This window comes from Rissa tridactyla, chromosome 12, assembly GCF_028500815.1.
Source record: "Rissa tridactyla isolate bRisTri1 chromosome 12, bRisTri1.patW.cur.20221130, whole genome shotgun sequence".
NCBI lineage: Eukaryota > Metazoa > Chordata > Aves > Charadriiformes > Laridae > Rissa > Rissa tridactyla.
This window is the reverse complement of record NC_071477.1, coordinates 9,416,556-9,438,050: the sequence shown is the minus strand read 5'-3', so window position 1 is coordinate 9,438,050 and position 21,495 is coordinate 9,416,556. Positions and strand designations below refer to the sequence as shown.

The following is a 21,495-nucleotide window of genomic DNA, read 5'->3' as shown; positions in this document are numbered from 1 at the left end:
GGGCCATTCCTGGGCTCGTAGCTCCAGCCAAATACTTCTAGTCTTTTAAACTTTCCTTGTTTTGGGCAAAGCAGGCATACTCCCACATGTCATCCTGTCCTCTCAAGATCTGCATTGCAATTGATTCCTTCTGGGTTATGTTGTCAGTTTTGGTCAGTTACTTACAAGGAAATAACTTACAAGGAAATAACTCAGTTGTTCTTCAAGTGGACTGCTAAATCCTTCCCCAATCCTAACCATCATCTCAAATGACATCCTTTGCAGCAGCCATGGAAATGCTTAAAACTTCCTTTAAGATACCCAGCTCCCTGTGAACACTGAACAACTGACAGCGTCTGTGATGTGTCTTGAGCAGTTAGCGCAATAGATTGAAATTCAGATTCTTCCCATAAATAACCAAGAGCTGGGAAGCAAGGTAGATGTAAAAAATCCCTAACACAAATCAAAGATTTGTGAAATATAGTGAAATCTGAGGTAGCTGTTCTGGCCTGTGATATCAGTTGCTGTACCTCTGTCCAAGCCGTGCATGTCATTAGGGCAACTGAACTCTGTAATGGAAAAGTTGGTGGCTTTTCCCATAGTTGATAGCTGAGATTAATCTCTGTAGTAACTTACAGCAGATGGTTTAGTGACCCTTTCTGCTGGAGGCAAGGGACATTCTGCACAGCAGCATTCCTTGCAGGCCCTATGTATCAGGCTGTACCTTCCTTACAGTTGGACTCCATGATCTTAAAGGTCTTTTCCAACCTAAATGATTCTATGATTCCTACAACAGTAATTGTTGCCCTGAATTCTCAAGTCTCAATAGCTTTTCTGATTCTCAGGTTGATAAAAAATTGGGGGTACACCTGTGTGTGCTATTCGTTCTTACTTTTTTATGGTATTACACGTAGTGCGCCATACTGGAGTGGATTCACACCCATGCCCTGTTGGTCTCATTCTGCTTCTGGTGGAGTGGTTGAGCCTGGCTGATCAGCAGATAGGAAAGAATGACACACTTTCTGGGAGAACAGAATCTTACAGTTCCCTAGCCCTGCTATTCTCAGATTGTTTTTATTCTTCTTTTGATCTCATCTCTCTACCTGTTAGGAGAGTGAAAAGCAAGATTTGGCTTTTTATTTCCCTCACTTTTATGGGAAAATGTGACATAACAGGGATTTATTCTAGCTTGCCAGTGACCTATACTGGACCTCTTAGTACTTAATATGACCGGTGGCATGAAACTGGTATGAGTAACAACGGTAATAGAAACCCCACTTATTGCTTCATAAGCTTTTGTGTTAGTAAGGGCTATAAACACAAATATTTGCAGAGTGCAAGCTGTTCTTCTGTTGACTGCCACATTTTTCTCTACAGGTATCATGGCAATCCTCTTCTCTGGCATCGTGATGTCTCACTATACGCACCATAACTTGTCCCCAGTTACACAGATTTTAATGCAGCAGACACTGAGAACAGTTGCTTTCATGTGTGGTAGGTGCCACTTACTATTTTAATATCTAATATTAATAGTGTAAAATTTTATTTGTCTGAACTACTGATTCTGATGGGAGCAGCAGAAGTGTGGATTTTCTTCTAGCCATTTGTATGTCAGTGGTACATGTCTTTAAGAGAATAGTTCCTAATAGTGGAGGCTGGAAGGCAGTCAAAAGTCACCTTTCCTGCCATACTGCATAAAACATACAGTAAATCTCACTCTCCCATCCTGCAGGCTCCTGCTAAGATTTGCCACAAGATTGATAACTGAATACAGATCTCCGACTCCTACATTCCTCTGGTCTATTTTTAGTTTTAGGAGATGGATTTTTAGTGGTACTTTTAAAAATGCTTTTGGATATAAAAAGCTACTTGCAAAAACAATAGCTTCAGAAATTGAAAAGTTTTTGGCAGTAGTGATACAAGCAGCTCAGAGTCCCATAGCCTTTCCATTTCCTTTTACAAGCCAAGCTTTTGAAGAAATGACATGCTTCTGCTTTTTAGGTGATGGCATGAATATGTTCTGTAGAATTTGCAGGAAGATGCATGTGGAACATGGTCAGGGAGTAGCCTTGCTGCAAACTAAACTTAACCACTCATTACCTGAGCACCAGGGTTTGGCCTTAATCTATTACAAATGCTAAAAAAACACATATTCATTCAACCCACTGTAAAGGAGTTATTTAAGACGCTGTGCAATTTCGTACACGTTTGCAGCAGGTTTTGAACGTGCAAATGTAAGTAGCCAGTACCCAAAGCGTGACCAAACAATTTCTTCTGCTGCAGTAACTCAGGTATTGCTACTGTCTGTCCAAAACTATCCTGTTTTCAACCGTCTTTATGATAAGCAACCTACCTTGCTAGGACAGGAGCGAACTGCTGAAACATCTTGACTGTGCAATTCTCTGACGGTAACGTGTAGGTGCTGTGGAAATAAAATGGATGACTGTAGTCATTGTGCAGTGGTGGTACCATTTCAGATTTGCAAACATCACTTCTAGAGGTTATTAGAATATACAAGGGTTGTTAGATCATACAGTGCAGCATTTTATTATGAAGAAAGTAATGAACTGCTGCCATTTACAAGAATTGAATGAGTTGAATACTTTATAATAGTATTCGACTTGCAATATATGAGATTGTGCCTGACATGTCAGTTTTATAGAGAATCTGATTCAAAGCTACAGAAGTCATTAGTAGTCGCTCCTGTAGCTTGTGTTCTGCAACTTGTCCTATATTCCTCAAGTGAAAAATTGCTCAGTCTTTAGAACAAGGTTTTGCTAGCTTTGTTCTTACTTACCAGTAATTTACAGCTGGAAAAAGCCTGCGCACTGAGACTAAGGTGCTGTCTGCTGACAGCGAGAGTGGAAGAATCTGGCCTTTTGCATAATGGCATTTGTGCCTATTTTGTGCATTCAGAAGTCAGGAAATATTATTTTATGTGCCGTATGTAGTAACTTATTATAAGAGTAGGAAAGGTTTTATAGAATTGTTTATTTAAGGTGTGCTTTCTTTTTTTTCAGAAACATGTGTTTTTGCATTTCTTGGCCTGTCAATTTTTAGTTTTCCTCACAAGTTTGAAATGTCCTTTGTCATCTGGTGCATAGTAGGTATTTACTTTCTTCCATACTTGTTTAGATGCGGGTTTGGTATTGGGGAGGGGGGAAACACCTTACAGTTAAAATATTTTATAGTTCTTATGTTTTAGAGGATTTTATGAAAATACTTTTATATTTTTTATGTATTGCACAAAGCTAACTCTCACTAATAGCATGAAATTATTCTTCTTGTTCTCAGCACTCTTCTTTAAGGAATTCCAATTTGCTATTAACTTTGAAACCCTTCTATAAAAGATTATTAAAAACAAGGAAAAGAAACTTGCTTGTTTTGATCCTACTAGATTTATTAAAATAAATCTCAAAAGATGCTGAGATTATTGTATGTGCCACTTTATTCTAGAAATTATTTTACCAAAAAACAATATTGAATTCTTACATAGCTTCATATGAAGAATCCGTGTGAATGGGCAGCTCGTAGAAACTACAGTGCAAACTAGTATCAAACTCCGCTCCATTTCATCTCTCCACAGCTTTTGAGTCTCTCTCTCTCATATATACTATCAATGTATACGAGCACATTTTAGTCCATGGTTCAAGGGAAAAATTGTTATCTACAATTTATGGATAGTGGTATCAGCACAGGGAGCTGCTCTCATTGTATTATACCCAACTTCCTTATCTAATATATATCTAAGGTGTGACACTTCCTTCTATGTAGCATTGCCCTCAAAGGCATAATGCAAATTGTGTAATTTTGGGGTGATTCATAAAGGAAAACAGCGCAGCCCTTCAAGGATCCTGCTGACTAATTCTAGGATATTTACCTTATCAAGGTCTGTTTGTGGTGGAGCTTGAAAGCAACGCTATTGTGAAAAGCTTGGCTTTTCTGAGTTAAAGTTTTTGCTGTATTTGTTAATTGTCTGCCACCAAATCAATAGTAGTTTTTTTTCCCCTCTCAAAATGTTGCTTCAACGCGTGTTACATTTTATAACCGTACCCAGGGAAGTGTTGAGGAACTGGATTACATGCTGTTTGTTTGGCTTCTGGCCCTTTACTCTGAGGAACTGGTCCGTGGGGAGACAATAGAAATATCTTATAGCCTCTTAGCTGCTGCGCCAAGGGAATGATTAAAGGAGCTGAACTGACTGAACTGAGGACAACTTTTACCCAAAGTAATTCTTGGTCTCTCTGGAATGCCTCTTGGGCTTCATTTATTTGTTATAAGTAAAGTAGTGTCTGGTCTCCATCAGTGACAAGTCTGGTTTAGTTTCAGTTAAGCAGACAAAATGTTTAAAAAGTTAAATTCCACACTGACCTATGCTGAGAGATTTCTTTTAAGTTAGTTTAGCAGCACACCTACTCCAGAGACTTGTGAGTGAAAAGAGCATATTCACATTACTTGTTCTGTACAAACCAGATGCAGCTGGGGCCTGTGTGAATGTAACACATCAAATGGTCTTTTATTTCTGTTTTTCAGGTACTTGTTCTGTTTGGTAGAGCAGTGAATATTTTCCCCCTTTCCTACCTACTCAACTTTTTCCGTGATCATAAAATCACCCCCAAAATGATGTTTATCATGTGGTTTAGCGGTAAGTTAAAGCTCAAAGTACAGAGAACTGGAAAAAATGTTTTGTCTTTTTCATAGCGTGGGCTACTCTGGAAAGAACTGGTTTTCCATCTGTGGAACAAAACTCAACTGAACCCTTGCACTCTTCTCAAACCCAAGTAGAATACATTTGTTCTCTTTCCCCTTTGCGATAGAGGACTATGCAGTGGTGATCCCCGCTAAAGCTTTTCTGCAAAGAGTCTACTTTTCTTTCTAGGGCTAGCAACTTCATAGTTCGAAGAACAGTAGCTGAAGAGCTCAGATTCATTTTAGGGTGGTAACCAAATGATAGCTAAATGGATATAGTATAGGACTGTAAAAATCTTTTAAAGATGGAGAATTCCTGTTGAGTTATCAGGGTGCTGAGGACTTGCTGTCGATTCACTCCTCATTGATTTACTGTTCCCTATGTCAAGGTTTACGAGGTGCAATTCCCTATGCCCTCAGCCTCCATTTGGGCTTGGAACCAATAGAGAAGCGGCAGCTCATTGGGACAACAACAATCATCATAGTACTGTTCACAATTTTGCTGCTGGGAGGAGGAACCATGCCCCTTATCAGACTGATTGACATTGAGGACTCCAAAGCACGCAAGAGGAACAAGAAGGACATTAATCTTAGCAAGACAGAGAAGATGGTTTGTTTGGGTTTTTTTTTATTCAGAGGATCACTGATTTTCTTTTTCCTTTTTTTTTTTTTCATTTTTACATTTTCCAAGACTAGTACATTATTTTTTACTAAAAAGTAAAATGAAAGTAATGGAAAAAGCTAAGGTAGTAGGAAAAAGCCAAGCAACATTAATTTTAAAACATCCCAAAGACAGAGCTTGGTTAGTATTTACGCAAAGTAAGTGTTTGGACAAAGGGAGGAGAAGTAGCTTCTTAACTCAATTAATTATAAATTAATCCATACAAATTAAAGTAACCCCTGCAAAAGCATAAAGCAGATGATACAGGATTGAGTCATATACAGAGGGAAAGTAGCTAGTACAGTGTGAGTCATGAATTAATCATAAAAGGCAGATGGGAATTATTTTGAAAAAGTCAAAGCAAAGGCCATGAGCAGGTGGTAGCAACAGCACCCCTATGACTGAGTTTTATTTTAAAGCAATTTCTGCCTAAGCAAGAGTACTGAAGAAAACTAACAGCCAGTCTGAAGCCTGACATGTAAAAGGCTGGAAGACAAAGTATCCTAAATTTTTGCCTGTTTTTCCCCAAGCCACCGAACAATCCATGTAGTTGTTCTGTAGGATCTGAGTAACAGCTCCTCTTGGTGCGAGGGTTCAAAAAGCTGGCAATCTTCAGAATTATCTTAGTCTGTCTACATAGAGAGGTGTGTATCGGAAGGGCACAGGGGTAGGGTGTGTTCTGATACAGGGCTTGTTTTCAGTGAGACAACATTAGCGTTGCTTGCTGGATAAAATCATTGGCCAGCTCACAAGAGAAAACCTGCGCACTAGAAATCTGTTCTTAGCAATAGTAACAATACAAAATATGGAATATTTGAGGTCTTCTACCTTTCAGCCTGAAAAGGGAAGCTAAGTGGCTCTAGGAATCAACAGCTGGACAGATTAATACAGCCATAAGCCCTGGTAGGCTGGGGTGATAATTTCCATATTGTTCCAGCATGGGAGTTGGTTCTGAGAAGGGAAAGCACAGAGCAGGGGGCTGAAGCAAGCTGGGGGGATGACTGCCACATCACCAACATTGGTTATTCCAATATTTGTGATCTTTCTAGGGAAATACCATAGAATCGGAACATTTATCAGAACTCACAGAGGAGGAATATGAAGCCCAGTACATAAAACGCCAGGACCTCAAAGGGTTTATGTGGTTTGATGCCAAGTATTTGAATCCTTTCTTCACCAGAAGACTCACACAAGAAGTAAGTCTTGTTTTCTTGAAGAAAAGCAGCTGTGGTAGAGTTGGTTGTCACTTCACTCTGTACCATTCAAGGCTCATAGCGTAGCCATGCAGCTTCTACATTAGGAACCATGAGCCATCTAATATATTACTTGTGCATATGTAGAGCAGCTGTAATGAGAAGCTGCACTGTAAAATTGCAGGTTGGATTAAACGAGCATCTCTCAGGGCTACCACAATTAAACTTTAAAAGGTGTATGGATTTATTGGACTTGCCTTTAATCTTGCAGAGTACCATGAAGAGTATCAGGAGTTACTAGTTACTACTGTTGCTAGAAAAAGCTGCTGCTGCTCACGCAAAGTTTTTAAAGTGCTATCACACAAAGTACTGCCTTTTACTGCACGTGCTCCTGTGAATTCTGGAGTTGCGGTTCTTCTGCAGAGTGCAGTTTTTATCTTGGAAATATGCACCAGAATTGCAGCCTTCACTTTTAAGACTTCTTCAGTGGGAGACCAATACTTTGAAGCTGTAAATGCAAAACGACACCTGACTGAACGTGTAACTTAACACTGAGCAGCTCCGAGAGGTGCAAATAGTATGCCATTTTCACTCCATGCCCGAGAAACCCAAGACTCCTTGGCTGTTTTTCCAGTTTGCCATAGAATTAAGCATTTTTGCTGTGGAGTTGACCATTTTGTGTCAAGTGTGCACATTCCATCTTCCTAGCCTGCACAAACATACTATTTTTCCTCTTGTTTTGTACCATTTTTTTTCCCAAAAGAATGCTTTCAGCACTTTCCCACAAAAAGCTAAAGGCATTTTTTGCAAAACCAAAAAGGAATCAAGAAACCAGAGTAAGCATCTGACTTGTAGTTGGTAGCCAAAAGCACAGGCTGCCATCCAGATTGCAACCAAAAGCTAGAAAAATAAGTGTGTGAATCACCAAAACGGGCCACAAGCTTCCCACTGTCCCTGGGAACACATAGGGAGGAGCGAGATTCAAAGCCAGCCCATCCAGACAGCATTGGGGTTGTTGAAACCCACAGAGCAGGACTGTCTAGAAAACACAGGTAAAAATACCTGTCATCAAAAATATCATCTCTGGAAATAATTACTGATTGGACACTTCATAAATATTTTCTCATAGGAAACAGAATTGCTTTGCATGCTTAGAGACCAGGAGCGGATTGTTTCCTAAGGAATATGTTAAATAGTCTTTGTCTTTTGCTCTAACCCACAAGTAGTGGTGTAGCTAAGTAACAAACTGTTCTGGTTTGCCTTTGCCTTAGGACTTGCATCACGGGCGCATACAGATGAAAACCCTCACAAACAAGTGGTATGAAGAGGTACGACAAGGACCCTCAGGATCTGAAGATGATGAGCAAGAGCTGCTATAACAGACCGGGACAGGAGTGCAACGAGTTTATCATTAGAAAGAGGATTTAAGTATCAGGAGTCTGACTGCACAAAAGCTGGAAAGCTAAGGTTGAACTTTCATGTTTCAGGCATGTCTTGTGCTACGTGTTTAGGTATAAAACCACAGATCTACTGTGCTTGATACTACTAGTCAGCGCTGGAGACCCGTAAGCGTCAGACATTGGGCTGAATGAAGAACCTTTTGTTCAGGTTTTACAGCATAGCAAATTCTATGCAGCCTATTGAAAAGCAGAAACATCTGCCATGAAATGATGACGTTGTTTAATGGGGGAGGTCTTCTTCCTATTACGAAATCTGCTGTAAACATATGCTGAAGTACAGAGCCATCGTATGACTCTGCAAAACAGAATGAATTGCACTTTACTTTTTTTTTTTTAATATATATATTCATTCACAGCATGGAGAGTCTTGACAGTTTATACTGTGAATTTGTTTCAGCACTAGTAAGGGAGTTTGACTGGAATAAATCTATAATTTATGGGATTTGCACATTATGAATCCAGAGAAGATGCACGCCTTGACAAAAAGCAGATGTTGCACATAGAAGGAAGCACCTCTGAGAACTAGTGGGTTTGTCATTTAAGAAGTTCTTGATTTCTATTTTATGGGATTTTTTTATTTTTATTTTTTTTATACTGAGGTATCTAATCCACAGTACTGATTATAGCATGGTTTGGGGAGGGGGGAATTGTATCACACAGTGCAGAACTGCATTTGAAATTCTAGTTTTAATGTGTGTTTTTCTTTGGCTAAAGCCAGTTGCAGTTGGGTTTCTGTAACTGGCAGTTGCTCCTTGCTGGCACTTTGGCTTCAAATCTTAGAAAACAGCAGCTTTTGTTTTGCCTAATTCATGAAGTGTCCCTAACACTCCAGAATTCTCTAGGGGAATTTTTAAGTTCTAGTGGAAGCAAAAGCAGCATTTTGCATGTCATTCGCTTGCCGAACCAAATGTGTACACGAGGAAGAGTCTACAAAATGTAATCCAGGTACAGAAGGTTAATAGTACACGTTGCTGAAGCAGCCTCCGTTGGGAGGTGGCAAACAGCTTTCATTAAGCTGTCCTGTTTGTTAATATGATTTTTCTCTTCTGCTTACACTGTTTCAAAATCAGCAGTATCATTTCACTTTATTTTTTTTTCTATATGGCCTGGTCCGTTGCTCAAACCTGCATACACCTAAACAGGCAGGCAGTGTTTGTGGCACATTTGCCATGGTTACCCAGGCAGCAGTTTGCTCTCACTGCCAGCCCGAATTCCTCATTAGTCGTTTGCATCTTCACTGTTGAAATGTGAATTTTAGTTCTGCACGTAAATCTGACATGCAAGTGCAAATGTTTGTTTCTGAAAGTGTGAGACTTCTATTTTTGGTCTGGTTTTGCTACTAAGGTTTTTAATCAACTGCTTACCTGCTGGGAGGAATAAAAGTTCAAGAATGTATTTAGAATCCTGAGCCTGTGTTGTCTGAGCAGTTTTTCCAAAATAACACAGCTTGATACAGGACCCCCTTTCTCCCCTCTGTTCCCCTCCCTTTTAGCTCAAAGAGCTGCTCTGCACCTCCCAGAGCTGAGCCACGCGCTGGTGGGAATCTCAGCAGGGCATGAACGCGCCTTCTGGTGTTGACCAGAAAGCAGTCAGGGCTTGCTTTATCCTGAGGAGACAATCTGTGTAAAAAAAAAATCAGGCTTTTCCTTCACCCTTCTAGAGAACCGTAGACCTAATTACATTTTATTTACCCATCTGTTTTACTCAGTTGCTCGACTCGAACGTTTTAGGGCCAGGAACTGGCTGGAAGGCCTCTGGGACCTTCTCGTGTCACTGGAAGGTGAACATTGATCCAGATGCTATTACGCTGGCCATAGCGTTATGCCATAGTCATGCTGAAATATGAAATAGCCTCTAATTTCTATTGTTATTCTGGTGAAATAGGTCATCTGGAAAATAGAGGGAGGTACAAGCAGACCAGCCCTTTGGTAACTTCCATCAAGGCAAATTGGTCGTTTCCTGCCCTCTGCTGGCAATTAGTGATAGCGTTCCGACATCTAACGAGAGCCATTTGCTGGGAATAATTTTACACATTAAAATGAAGCAATTAACTGATGTAGCTAGAACTAATGAAGTCACTTTAAAGCAATTAAATTGAAGAAAATTTGGATGGTTTGATTTAAAGCATTAAAAAGCATAAAGCTAAAAAGCAACCATTTAAAAGCAACCATTAAGAAAATATTACATTTGTCGAAAGTTAGAGTTAAGACAGCTTTGTTCTCTCAAAATATGCCCCAACTTCCTTATTTTGGAGCAAATAGAAGAAGTTTTTACCATTATTTCAGTGACTAATTTTCATATTCATTTATCAATACATTGACTTTTCTGTGACAGTCATTTCACAGTTCGGATTTCTTCACTTAGAATAATATGCTTAGGAAAGAAAAATTATCTGTCTCCTTATTGACTTGCCTTGCAGATACTTTAGATCATTTCCTATTTTATGAGGACAATATTAGACTCCAGTCCTCCTTCTGCAAGTACTCACAGCCCCATCCTAACTTGGTGTCATCTGCAAACTTGTGCCAGTGTAAAACTTATTTTTTTTCTGCTCTCTTACATATGGAGCCACCAGGAAGTACAGTGCAGATGTTACTGATTACAGAGGCCCTAAAGTCCTGCTGGGCTGCAAACCCAGTGGCCGTTTCTCTTGACAGCAAAGGAGAGGCAGGGGGAGCCCAGAGCCTCCCAGACATTATTTTTCCCTCTTCCAGCCCGTCCCGCAGCCTGCGTTAGCCCGCAACAAGGCGCCTCGGCTGATGAAGGCAAAGCCCATCACGCACAGTGTGGGCCAGCAATGGCACCCAGCAGCTCCCGCAGCCGGGCAGGGCTGAACCCAGCCCCAGTTCCCCATCTCTGTCCCGGGGATGGCGTTGGCCCAGGAGCAAGGGGAGTCACTGAAACTCCCCGGGGTGCTGGCACAGAGCAGGCGTTTCCCCAGGCTCAGCAGCCCTGCACGATTCAGGATGCAACAGAAAGCAAGAAAAAGGTGTTTCCAGCAGCATTTCCCCTCCCATCAGGCAGTGCACAGCTGGGCAAAGTCCCCAAGTGACACGACCAGCCCATGGCAGGGGCTGCAGGGAGCAGACCCCCTTTCCCTCCCGGCAGGCTGTGCCAGGAGGTGCCCTGGCCAGCCACATCACCCAGCAGATGCAGGCTGGCATGGCCGTGCTGTGGGAGAGCGGGCAGGACACCCTGCACCGCCTCCTCCCCAGGACGGCAGCGGCTTTTACCAGGTTTCACCCCACTGCCCAAGAGCACAGCAAACCCGCTCTGCCTCCTCACCACCGCCAGCTCAGGGCCTGCGCTGTGCCTCAGTCTCCCCACTGGTCCAAAGGCCCCTCTGAGCTGCCTGATTCTTGTGGCTACTAAAACCACAGTCAGACTGGCCAGCCTGACAGCAACCCCTGTGCCAGGCAGGGAAGGGGTGCCCCTGCCTGCCCCACTCCCTCGCACTGCCATCGGGACAGCTGCACCGAGCACAGCCATCATGCCACCGGGCTTGGGACGGCACCCAAGCACCCTGCCCGGGCAGTCACATGGGACCAGCCGACGGTCACCCAGGAGAGCCCCCAGCTCCCACCCATAACACACGGTGGAGCACATGATGGGGCTCCAGCACATCCCTCCTGGGGACATACCACCACCACTCCTGTCCCCCACTGCAACACGTCTCTGGGCACTGAGACAGCTGCACAGCAGTCACTGGTAAGCGACCATAGCCCAGAGCCTGATCAAGTACAACCTCACAGAATGGTTCGGGTTGGAAGGGACCTTTAAGATCATCTAGTTCCAACGCCCCTGCCATGGGCAGGGATACCTCCCACTAGACCAGGCTGCTCAAAGCCTCATCCAGCCTGGCCTTGAACACCTCCAGGGATGGGGCATCCACAACTTCCCTGGGAAACCTGTTCCAGTGTCTCACCACCCTCACAGTACAGAATTTCTTCCTGATATCCAATCTAAATCTACCCTCCTTCAGTTTGAGGCTGTTGCCCCTTGTCCTATCATTACACTCCCTGATCCAGAGTCCCTCCCCATCCTTCCTGTAGGCCCCCTTCAGGTACTGGAAGGCCACTATAAGGTCTCCTTGGAGCCTTCTCTTCTCCAGGCTGAACAACCCCAACTCTCTCAGCCTGTCCTCATAGCAGAGGTGCTCCAGCCCTCTGATCATCTTCATGGCCCTCCGCTGGACCCATTCCAATAGGTCCATGTCATTCTTGTGCTGAGGACTCCAGAGCTGGACACAGTACTCCAGGTGGGACCTCACCAGAGCAGAGCAGAATCACCTCCCTCGACCTGCTGGCCACACTTCTTTTGATGCCGCCCAGGATGCAGTTGGCCTTCTGGGCTGCAAGTGCACGTTGCCTGCTCACGTTCAGCTTCTCGTCCACCAGCACCCCCATCTACCCGCGCTACCTTCGAGCCCCATCGTTGCCCTGGGTACCCGAGAGCCAGACCCCAGCCCCAGCCTGCTCGTGACTCACCAGCCAAACAGCAGCAGACACCTCCAGCTTTCCCTGCCTTGGTTTCATCATGATGAAGACGCTATTTTTAACTCAACCACACCAAGAGACACTCATTTATTTTAAACATTAAAGCACCTACGGGCTGTTTCTCCAGCCTAATCTAAAAGCTGCCGTAAAAGGACAGAAGGCCATACTCATTATCTGCCTTTCCAGGAGCTTAACCTTTGGAAGGAAAAGGCCAGGGCTCTGAGCTTTGCTTGTTGAACGCCCCTCGCCTTTTCCCAGCGCGCGTGCAGCCCATAGGGGAGGTCACCCACCCAGAGATGAGGTTTCCACCTGCGGGGGCTGCATTTAAAGGCCAGTGGCACAGACTGCAGCTGAGGGCTGCCCAGCCTTCGAGAAGAACCAGGCCACAGGAGGTGACACAACCAGAACACAGACACGAGAGGGGAACATGCACCATCAGCTTTGTGCAACCGCTGATTTTGGAGGTACGAAGGGTCTGGATGAAAGGGGCGGCCGGCCATTACTTGGAACCGTGGTGCAGGCTGGGAGCAGCTCTCATTTGAGCTGACGGGATTGTCATCAGCGATTCCCACCTCAAATTTGAACAGGAGCTGGCTGAGCTCGTGTGGGACCTGCCAGAGCGTGGAGCTGCTGGGGAGGCTGGTCCTGCTCCCAGGCCTGCTGGTGGGGAGGTCAACAGCAGCACAACCGCCCAGAGCCAGGGCTGGGAGGGTTTGATACATTCAATTAACCACCACAGCCCGGAGTAATGAACTCACGGTGAAGCAATTAAGCTGGAGGAACACTTGGAGGTGGGGGAGGGGGGTTATTTAAAAAAGCAACTGCACTAAAACTTCAGAAGGTGCCCACTACACTTGTCACAACTTGGAGTTAAGACTTCATTTCTCCTCAAACTACACATTAACATCCATAGTTTGGAGCCACTGGAAGAAGTTTCTACCACTGTGTCAAGGACCACCTTACACATACATTTATAATTCCGCTGACTTTCCTCAACAGTCACCTTATTCCCCATTTTTCTTTTATGACACTGATGGATGTGAAATCATGGGAGATTTGGGCAGAAAATAATCCCAAAGTAGGCCAACTACCTTTTGGAGCTGCCTTATGGTGGTCATAACTGGCCTCTGCCAGCTCGCCTTCGGGAAGGAGCCTCTCTCCTTGAGGAGGATTTCTTGCTGCAGGTTTTCTGGCTCAGGCTGGGCTTTTGGTATGTTATTTACGTATAGATCAATGGAGCATACATGTCCACGCCTGCCTCAGCATCTCCAGCCTCAAAAGGGGGATTGAGCTTGGAATATGGTGACTATTTGAAAATAAAGCCACCACTGGGAAAAGGTGCGAGTGCTTTCACTCGGCCAGCACCGAGTGGGAATCGCAGCGACCACAGCGCCCCTGCCCAGGCGCCAAACCCACACCAAGGCAGCCCTGGCTTCTCCCCTGCCCCAGGACGGGCTCTCACCAAGCAGCAACACAGAACACAGCCCCCCGCCCAGCCCGGAGCTGGGGGCCAGGCTGCGGCACCACCAAAAAGCTAAAGAAATGGGTTCTCACAACCAGTAACCACCTCCCAACCCCCGCCCAACCGCGGTAGCCCACGCAGACCCTACCTCAGCCCTGAAGGGACGAAGCATCCTCCATCCTCCTCACAGCCCCAGGCTCACCCACCAGCAGCCACCACAGGAACTACCCCTGGGGGGCAGCTCTTATCTGCAAGTAATTGGTGGCAGCTGATGGCACCATTCCCAGCTGGGGACGCTGATTAAATCGGCACCAGCTGTGCCCTGCGCCAGGGGAGGGGTCCAGCCCGGCAGGCAGGAATACTGGGGTTATGGCAGCCCTGGGGAGGGACCCTGCACCTGCTGTTTGGCCTGGCCACAGTTAATTAAAAGTGATTGAGATTTTGCTAAATGGCTGCTGTGCCGCTGCCCGGACCCCCCAGCTGCAGGAGTGTCCCTATGGATGTAGATTAAAGCATACTCAGTATTACCTGCTCTCAATGTTATGCATTCTCACACCGAACTGAAGATGAAGATGCTGATCTGGGGTTTTCCTGGAGTAATAAAGGACCTGGGGGATTTGCAGATTATTTTTTTTCCTGTCTCCTTTAGGTGATTTCTGGACCGTGGTATTTTTCAGCTAGCAGGGGACAAAGCGGCAGGCCGGGGGGGCTGGTAAGGAAAGCAGGGACCCAACGCTGCATCCGTGTCTGGACCACACCATGTCCCTGAGCCCACCACAGCCCCGCCAGGGTCACGTCCCTGGCCCCCGAGCATCCCAGGGTGGCCATGCCCTGCAAGCCCCCAGGAGATGGCAGCAGCCCTTCGTGTTGGTGTCCTCCGGTGGGAAATCAGCCCTTGGCCACCCTTCTGGAGGCTCCTCTCCTGCAGGTAGAGCCATAGCTCAGTCCTGGCACCGTCACCGGTTTCCCCCCGGCCTGGGGAAGGCTCGGCTGCTGGGGAAGGAGAGGTTTCCTTGTCCCCCATTCCCAGCCAACAGGCCGTGCCTCTGCGACCGCTCACCCGCCGCGCCGCGCCTGCCCACGCACAGCGGCCGTATCTCCATTTACCCCGCGGCGCGGCCGCTAATGCACAACCGAACCAAAGGCGAACACCGGCTTTGCATGAGTGAATTTACTTGGAAAACATAAAATTTCTAGAACACGATGACTAGTCTGCAGAGACACCGAGTGCTCATGATTCCCTCGTGTGCCAGGGTGCCCGGGACGAGCTGCGGGGTGGGAAGGGGCTGAGCAGCCGTGCCCCGGGCCGGGCAGTCACCGACCCTCCTAGAAACCTGCACCCACATTGGAAGCTTTGTCCTCGCTCTTCACTGGCTGCCCTGATCTTTCTTTGCTCCTTTGCAGCACCTTGCAAATATTGCACATCTTTGGGTTGGGTGGGGGGGTTTTTTTGCATAGCAGGAAGAGAGAGCGAAGGCAGGAATGTCGCTCCCCGCGTGGCCTTTCAGTTATTACTTGGCTCTTGTGCACAAACCCTGCCCTACCCCAACCGTCTGCACCTGCAGGTATCACACCTGGGCAAAGCCATCCGGGGGAGGACACAAGCGCACCCCAGAGGTACCGGTGACCCTCTCCCGTCACGGGGAAACTGCTGGGTAAAGCGGCTAAGTGGAAATGACCGAGGGACAAAAGCGAGTGCCATGACTGCCATGCTGTCGTGCGCTGATCAGAGCGGCGCAGCAGCAGCCGGTGACGATGGCACGTGCGGGGAAAGCAGGGGCAGGACCCTTCGCCGGGTGCCTCCGCACGCAGCAGACGCTTTCCCCACCGTGGAGCTCGCGCCAGCCCCCGCGACACCAAGGCCAAAAGCCTCGGTATTTTTCATGCCTGGGTTCAAGTGGTACCAAGGTTGTAGCTGAAATGACCAGAGCATCTGCCGCCTGCTCCCCCCAGAGCTCCCCTGTATTCCTGCACGCCCCTGCAGGTAACGCCTCTTCTGCCAAGTGCTCTGTGTCCTCAGCAGAGACTGCGCTAAGAAAAGGCAGCAATACATCCCGGTTCTGGGAGCGATTGCTAAAAATAGCAGTATCTGTATCTGGAGAGCGCAGGGAGGCGGCAGAGCTCGGGGCCGGCTCCCAGGCAGGCAGAGCCCAGCAGCCACGGCATCGGGGCAGCGGCCGCTTCCCAGCACTCGGGGCAGAAAAACATTCACTATTCCTATTTGGCACGTCCATGACTGAACGCGGCAGCTCTGGCGACGGGTTGTGGCGTGGTTTTGTTCATTAACCAGTGACAACGTCAGGCGCTCCCAGGAGTAACTGGCCACCTGGGTGCCGGAGGGCAGCACGTTTCCCACCTCTGCTACTTGACTCTTCTCATCACCTTGAATGCATCTCTCTTAATTTTGGGGGGCATAACCAAGCTCTCTCAGCACCCTGGCCATGTTATCCACCCCCTGCCAAGCAAAACCAGCTCCCGCTGTGCCCAAGGCTGGGCACACGAGCGGCTCGCCGCTGGGGGTGGGACGGGGAGCCCGCGAGCTCGCCCCAGGTGAGCTTCACCGCATGTTACTGGAGAGAGACGTCTGCAAGGCTGCCCTGCGCCTGCCACAGCGGGTAACGTGGGCACTTTTCTATGGACGGCTTTGCACCAGGCCCTTTCACAGCTTCTTGGTCCTCTTCCTCCCAGACTCCTCCCGTGGCTGAACTGACCACACTGATCTCCAAATGCTGACTACAAGCCCGCGGGATGCTGCTGCATTCCCTGCCTGGAAAGCACGACCTGGGACTGCTGTTGCTCACACTGGGATTACTTTAACCCCAAATCCGTACTCTAAAGACAAGCTCCCATTTCGATCTCTAGGATGGGGCTGGGTTTGCATTCAAACCACGGGAGTGGGGTAGCCCAGCCTGCGCAGGAGTAGTCTCTCTCGAGGTATACGAAGATGCTTCATAATCCCAAGTGAGGTAGCTGAGCGGCACGGTCCTGCTCCCCGATGGGAAAGGACATGGTCAGCGGGGGCTGTAGGAGCTGGCGATGGAGGTAGGATGCTTCTCAGGGCCTCCTGGCCCCCAGCCCTCCCTGCCAGGCACAGTTTCTTAAAACAACCAAGTTCCTACTTGGTCATCAGAGCACCAGGATGGAAAAACAAAGGCCAAGGGCCCAGAGAGCAAGTTGCAGGAGAAACCGCACCCTGGACTTGCACCCTAGGCAGAATTTCAGGCACTGGGTGTTTTTTTCTTTGTTTTGTTTTGTTTTTGTTCAAGTGCAAATACTAGGCGCAGAGCCACAAGAGCCAAAGTAGAGAGGGAGGCAAGGTTGGTCTTAAACTTTCATGTCACTTCATCTGCAGAACTTGCTGGGAACCCATCAGATACGTAGGTGAGAGAAAAGCAGTGCTTGTGTTTGTCTTTCAGTGCGCTGGTAGGACACAGCTGGGCACGGATGGGCTCAGAGAAGGTCTTTCATGATATCTGATGGCAGAGCTTCCCCCACCACATTGGCAGCGCCCAGGCCTGACCTTTTCCGTGTGACAAGCACCATCACCTGCACCGTCCTCTTCAGCCCCGGCTGGCAAGCAGCTCCATCGGCCAGGATAGCCAGGGGAGTGCACCGGGGCGAGCTGCTGGGCGCCTGGGGGAGTTTGTAGCACTTGGGGTAGTTACTGAAACACTCAAAAGTGTCATTGCAGTTTCTGCAAGCCCCAGGGTGGTCACCGAAGCCTGGGGACGGGAAGGGCTGGAGTGTGGCCCTCGGGCAGCCACAGCAGAGGAGGGTGCGGATGGCCTGGAGGAGCACCTTGTCTTTGGAGAGGAACTTCTGGAAGTTGGGCTTGAAGAGCAGGTACACCAGGGGGTTGTAGAGAGTGGAGGACTTGGCAAAGACGGCCGACAGCACGAAGGCCAGCACTGGCACCTGGCTGGCGTCGCCGAGGATTGCCCACAGGGCAACGATGGCGTAAGGGGTCCAGGCAGCCAGAAACCCCAGGCACACTGCAACGCTCAGCTGGAAGAGAAGGAGATGGAGATGGCGGTGCCGTGAGCCTCCTGTGGCACACGTGGGCTGCTGACTCCCCCCAAAACCCAGCCTGATGCTGACAACCACTGCCACGTGCAACGGGGCCCCGAACAGTCAGTCACATCCCCAGGGAAAGCTGCTCAGCCTTCTGGACCCGTCGCACGGAGCATCGGGCTGTCAGACATCAGGTCCCAGCGTGGGCGCGTAAACCTGCACTCGCTGCCAGTGACTCACACCCCATCCCACCTGGAAAACCTGGGAATTGCCATGGCAGATGGGTACGAAGCACCCAGCGACCCAGCTGGGACCAGGCTGGCATCGGCCTCCAACAGCCTTTTGTCAGCGCTCAGGTCCCTCCGGCAACCTGTGAGCCGGGGTGCAGAGCGACCGAGAGCCTCTGGAAACGGGCCATGCTCAGACCCCGCCTCCTCCAAGCAGACACGAACGTTTCCTTCAAGGCCAGGCTTGCAAGCTGTTTTCTTTCGTGTTTGTTGTTTTTTTTAAAGGGTATCCACTTTTTTTTTTTTTGACATATCCTTGGTAAATTATAGTATTAGCTTGTAGTCTGGGGAACAATGACTCATGCAAGCTCCTTTTATGATCTTTTCCAATGTAATTCAAAATGAAAACTCCCCCACCTGACGGCTTTAAATGAGGAGAAATGTGTTATTACCCACACTGATACAAACACCTGGAGAATTCACCGGGAGCAGCAGACACCGCTGGCTGGCAGAAGGGGTCTGCCATGTTCGCCAGCCCTGGGGCGGTGGGCTGGGGACACCCTGAGCCCCCGCACCCTCCCGAGCCCTCCCCTACCTTTATGACCAGGCTGTGCACGCTGTGGGCTCTGCGCTGGGGAGACGTGTGCTGCCTGACGGCTCTGCGGGACACCCGCACCGTCCAGAGGATCAGCGAGTAGGAGACGAGGATGAGGAGGCAGGGGAGAAGGTAGCAGAAGACGAAGAGGGCGAGGATGTAGAGCGTGGCCTCCCTGCTGGAGGCTTTCCAGGTGATGCAGCAGGCTGTCCCATAGGGCTCGGGGCCGTAGCTGCCCCACTCGGCCAGGGGGGCCGTGGCGAACAGCAGAGCATACACCCAGACGCACAGCAGCAGCACTCCGGCGTGGCAGGGCGAGAACTTGTTGCCTGCAGCGGAGGGATTGGGGTGAGGACGGGTTCCCGTGGGCGAGGGGGAGCAGAGAGAGGGGCTGTGACCCCGAACTGCCCGCAGCTCCAGCGCTGGGGACAAGGCCAGCCGCGCTTGGACATGGCTGGGGCCGCCCGGGCAGGGCAGGAGCTGCTGTGCACAGCGTGGCAGCACTGCAGCCACGGAGTGGGCAGAGCCATGACAACTCTCCCCAGCCTCCCCGGATGCGCGGGCATCCTCCTGTCCCCTTGGGTGGGCGGCCAGGGCAAGGAGCCACGAGAAAGGGAAGGGTTTGCCCCAACCCACGCAGGAAGCAGGAGGATCAGCTTCTCTCAGCTACAGGAGGAATTGGTGGGAGGTCGTGTGGCTGCTGGTGGCATGGGGGACACCGCACCCACGGCCCCACGGGGATACAGCAGCACCCACAGACCCCTGGGCAGCCAGGGGAGGAGGAGGGAGGGAGGGAGGCTGCCCGAGCATGGGGCAGGGAGGGTTGGCTCCAAGACTGCTCAAAGCCATTCCAGACACTGTCATTTGAAGGACCTTTTCCTCTCTGGGAGACTGAAACACTGGAGGACATGGATTTTTCCCTTTTTGTCCCATCCCCCATCAAATCTAAAACTCTCTGATCTTCTAAGACCTCAGTATAAAGTGCTAAATCTTCAGCCATACACAGGAGTAACATTTTCCTTTGAAACTAAGCAATTAAAAGTACGTTGAGATTAGCCATTTCCTCACAGAAAATGGGCCGGGCCATCATGGGGAGATAAGCTGAAGGTGCCGTGCTGCCAAGCGCCGGCTAATCTAGAAAGCAGAACCTGCGCGGGGAAAAGCCACCGCTACCTGGGCTGCCTTTTAAGAGCCAACTTTTATCTTTATCTTTCCTTCCACCTTTTCAGTGATCTCCTGAGGTGTTCTGCTGGCACATAACCAAGGTGACTCGGCTCCAGCATTGACCTTGACGCACTGTGAGCTGCTGGGGACAAAGCACCTTGGGGGTTGGCAGCAGCCGCGGGCTCGGGGCAGACGGGCAGTGAGCCATGGGAGAGGGAGTGAGGATGCACCCCGGGGTGCTGGTCTGCAAATCAAACTAATATCTTTGATTTCCCATTTTATTTCCATTTGTGTTCTTTAACCCAAAATCTGTTCTGAAGATACATGCTAGATGGGAGAATGAGCAGCTGAGCTGAGGCAATTAAGATCCAACGCCAAATAGGAGGAGCTGTAGATGAGTCGGGGACATCCTGGGTCCCCTCACTTCCTCAGGCGCTCCCTGCACTCCATGCCCTCTACAAAGAGCTGGTGCCCAAGCTTAGAGCTGCAAACATTCGCATTAGCTGTGTGGAGGAAGTCCAGGTGAAAATAGGGCTACAGAATTGAGCTATAACACTGCAAACCCAGCCCTCCTCTTTTAATTATTTCAGTGAATTAAATACATTTGGCCTATGGCTCTCCCACCAGGGACAAGGGAAAACAGCTCTTCCTTGTGCTGCCAGAGCCTGTGGCTTCCCAGATGCAGAGTCTGCTCTAGTCTAAGCTCAAACCTGCGTACGGACGTTCAAAACCCTGCAGCCTGCTGTGATACAGCCGCTGGGACTTTTCTACAGAAGGGGGACAACCTCCTTGACACCTTTTTGGATGATGCTCCTGAGCCCCAGAGCGAAGCAGGGGATGGCTGAGATGCGTGCACAGGGCATGGGCAGAGGGGCACGGGGTGCTGGGGCTCCAGAGCCCCACGATGGTGGAGGGGAGTGAATACACAGGGGATAAAAGCCTTCAGAGTCTGCTGCACCAGCGTATTGACTGGGAATAGGTTACCCTGGGGCAAAGCTTTCCCAGAAGAGGTGGATCTGGCCCGTTAAAAAAAAAAAAAAAAAAAGGGTTATGTTAACAGGGAGGGGTGTAAGTATAGATCAGATAACGTATCCCAGCACCTACCATATGCTGGGTAACAGACCTTCAGGCAGCAAACCGTGCTGAGCACCGTCAGGCTGGTGAGGCTGCACAGCCCGAACAGGACCCCGCAGAAGGCGTAGAGGGTGCACACCGCCTGGTTGAACAGCCACCTGCAAGGGAAAGCCTGCAGGGAAACCCAGCCCTTCCCCTCTGCCTGGGGCGGATGGCTGACAGCCCCTGCCACTCGGCTGGACAGGAATTTTCTCTGTGGTCCCTGCTCTGCAGGAAGGCTGGGCGCTCCCCAGCCCGCTCTCCTAGCAGCAGTGGGTGGTGGGGCCTCAAGCCACTGGTCCCACACCAGAAGCAAAGCCAACCACGCGTGGGGTGGCTGCAACAGGCTGCACCGATACCGGTGCCTGATTGCCCAAGAAAGCATGGGCATCATCTTGCCCCTAGTTTGTTCCCTGAGCATCCCAGTGACAGGCACAGACAGAGC

At 48.8% G+C, this 21,495-nt stretch overlaps 2 protein-coding genes across 6 annotated transcripts in view; one reads left to right on the top strand and one right to left on the bottom strand.

Moving 5' to 3' along the window:
- Positions 1-9,416, top strand: part of SLC9A8 (solute carrier family 9 member A8) — a 29,365-nt gene extending 19,949 nt beyond the window's left edge. Inside the window, exons 11-16 of the mRNA XM_054217977.1 lie at positions 1,357-1,473; positions 3,000-3,082; positions 4,513-4,624; positions 5,058-5,278; positions 6,379-6,525; positions 7,794-9,416. Of these exons, the coding sequence (XP_054073952.1) occupies positions 1,357-1,473; positions 3,000-3,082; positions 4,513-4,624; positions 5,058-5,278; positions 6,379-6,525; positions 7,794-7,901 (788 nt within the window). The 3' untranslated portion in view covers positions 7,902-9,416. The remainder of the gene's footprint in view (positions 1-1,356; positions 1,474-2,999; positions 3,083-4,512; positions 4,625-5,057; positions 5,279-6,378; positions 6,526-7,793) is intronic.
- A 2,879-nt stretch (positions 9,417-12,295) lies between these two features.
- The window catches only part of LOC128916398 (opsin-5-like), a 47,052-nt gene continuing 37,852 nt past the window's right edge, over positions 12,296-21,495 (bottom strand). For all 5 annotated transcript variants that reach the window (XM_054217979.1, XM_054217981.1, XM_054217980.1 and 2 more), the window contains 3 exons: positions 21,042-21,169; positions 18,774-19,102; positions 12,296-17,945 (listed from right to left, as the gene is read on the bottom strand). In XM_054217979.1, coding sequence (XP_054073954.1) covers positions 17,391-17,945; positions 18,774-19,102; positions 21,042-21,169 — 1,012 coding nt within the window. In that variant the 3' untranslated portion in view covers positions 12,296-17,390. The remainder of the gene's footprint in view (positions 17,946-18,773; positions 19,103-21,041; positions 21,170-21,495) is intronic.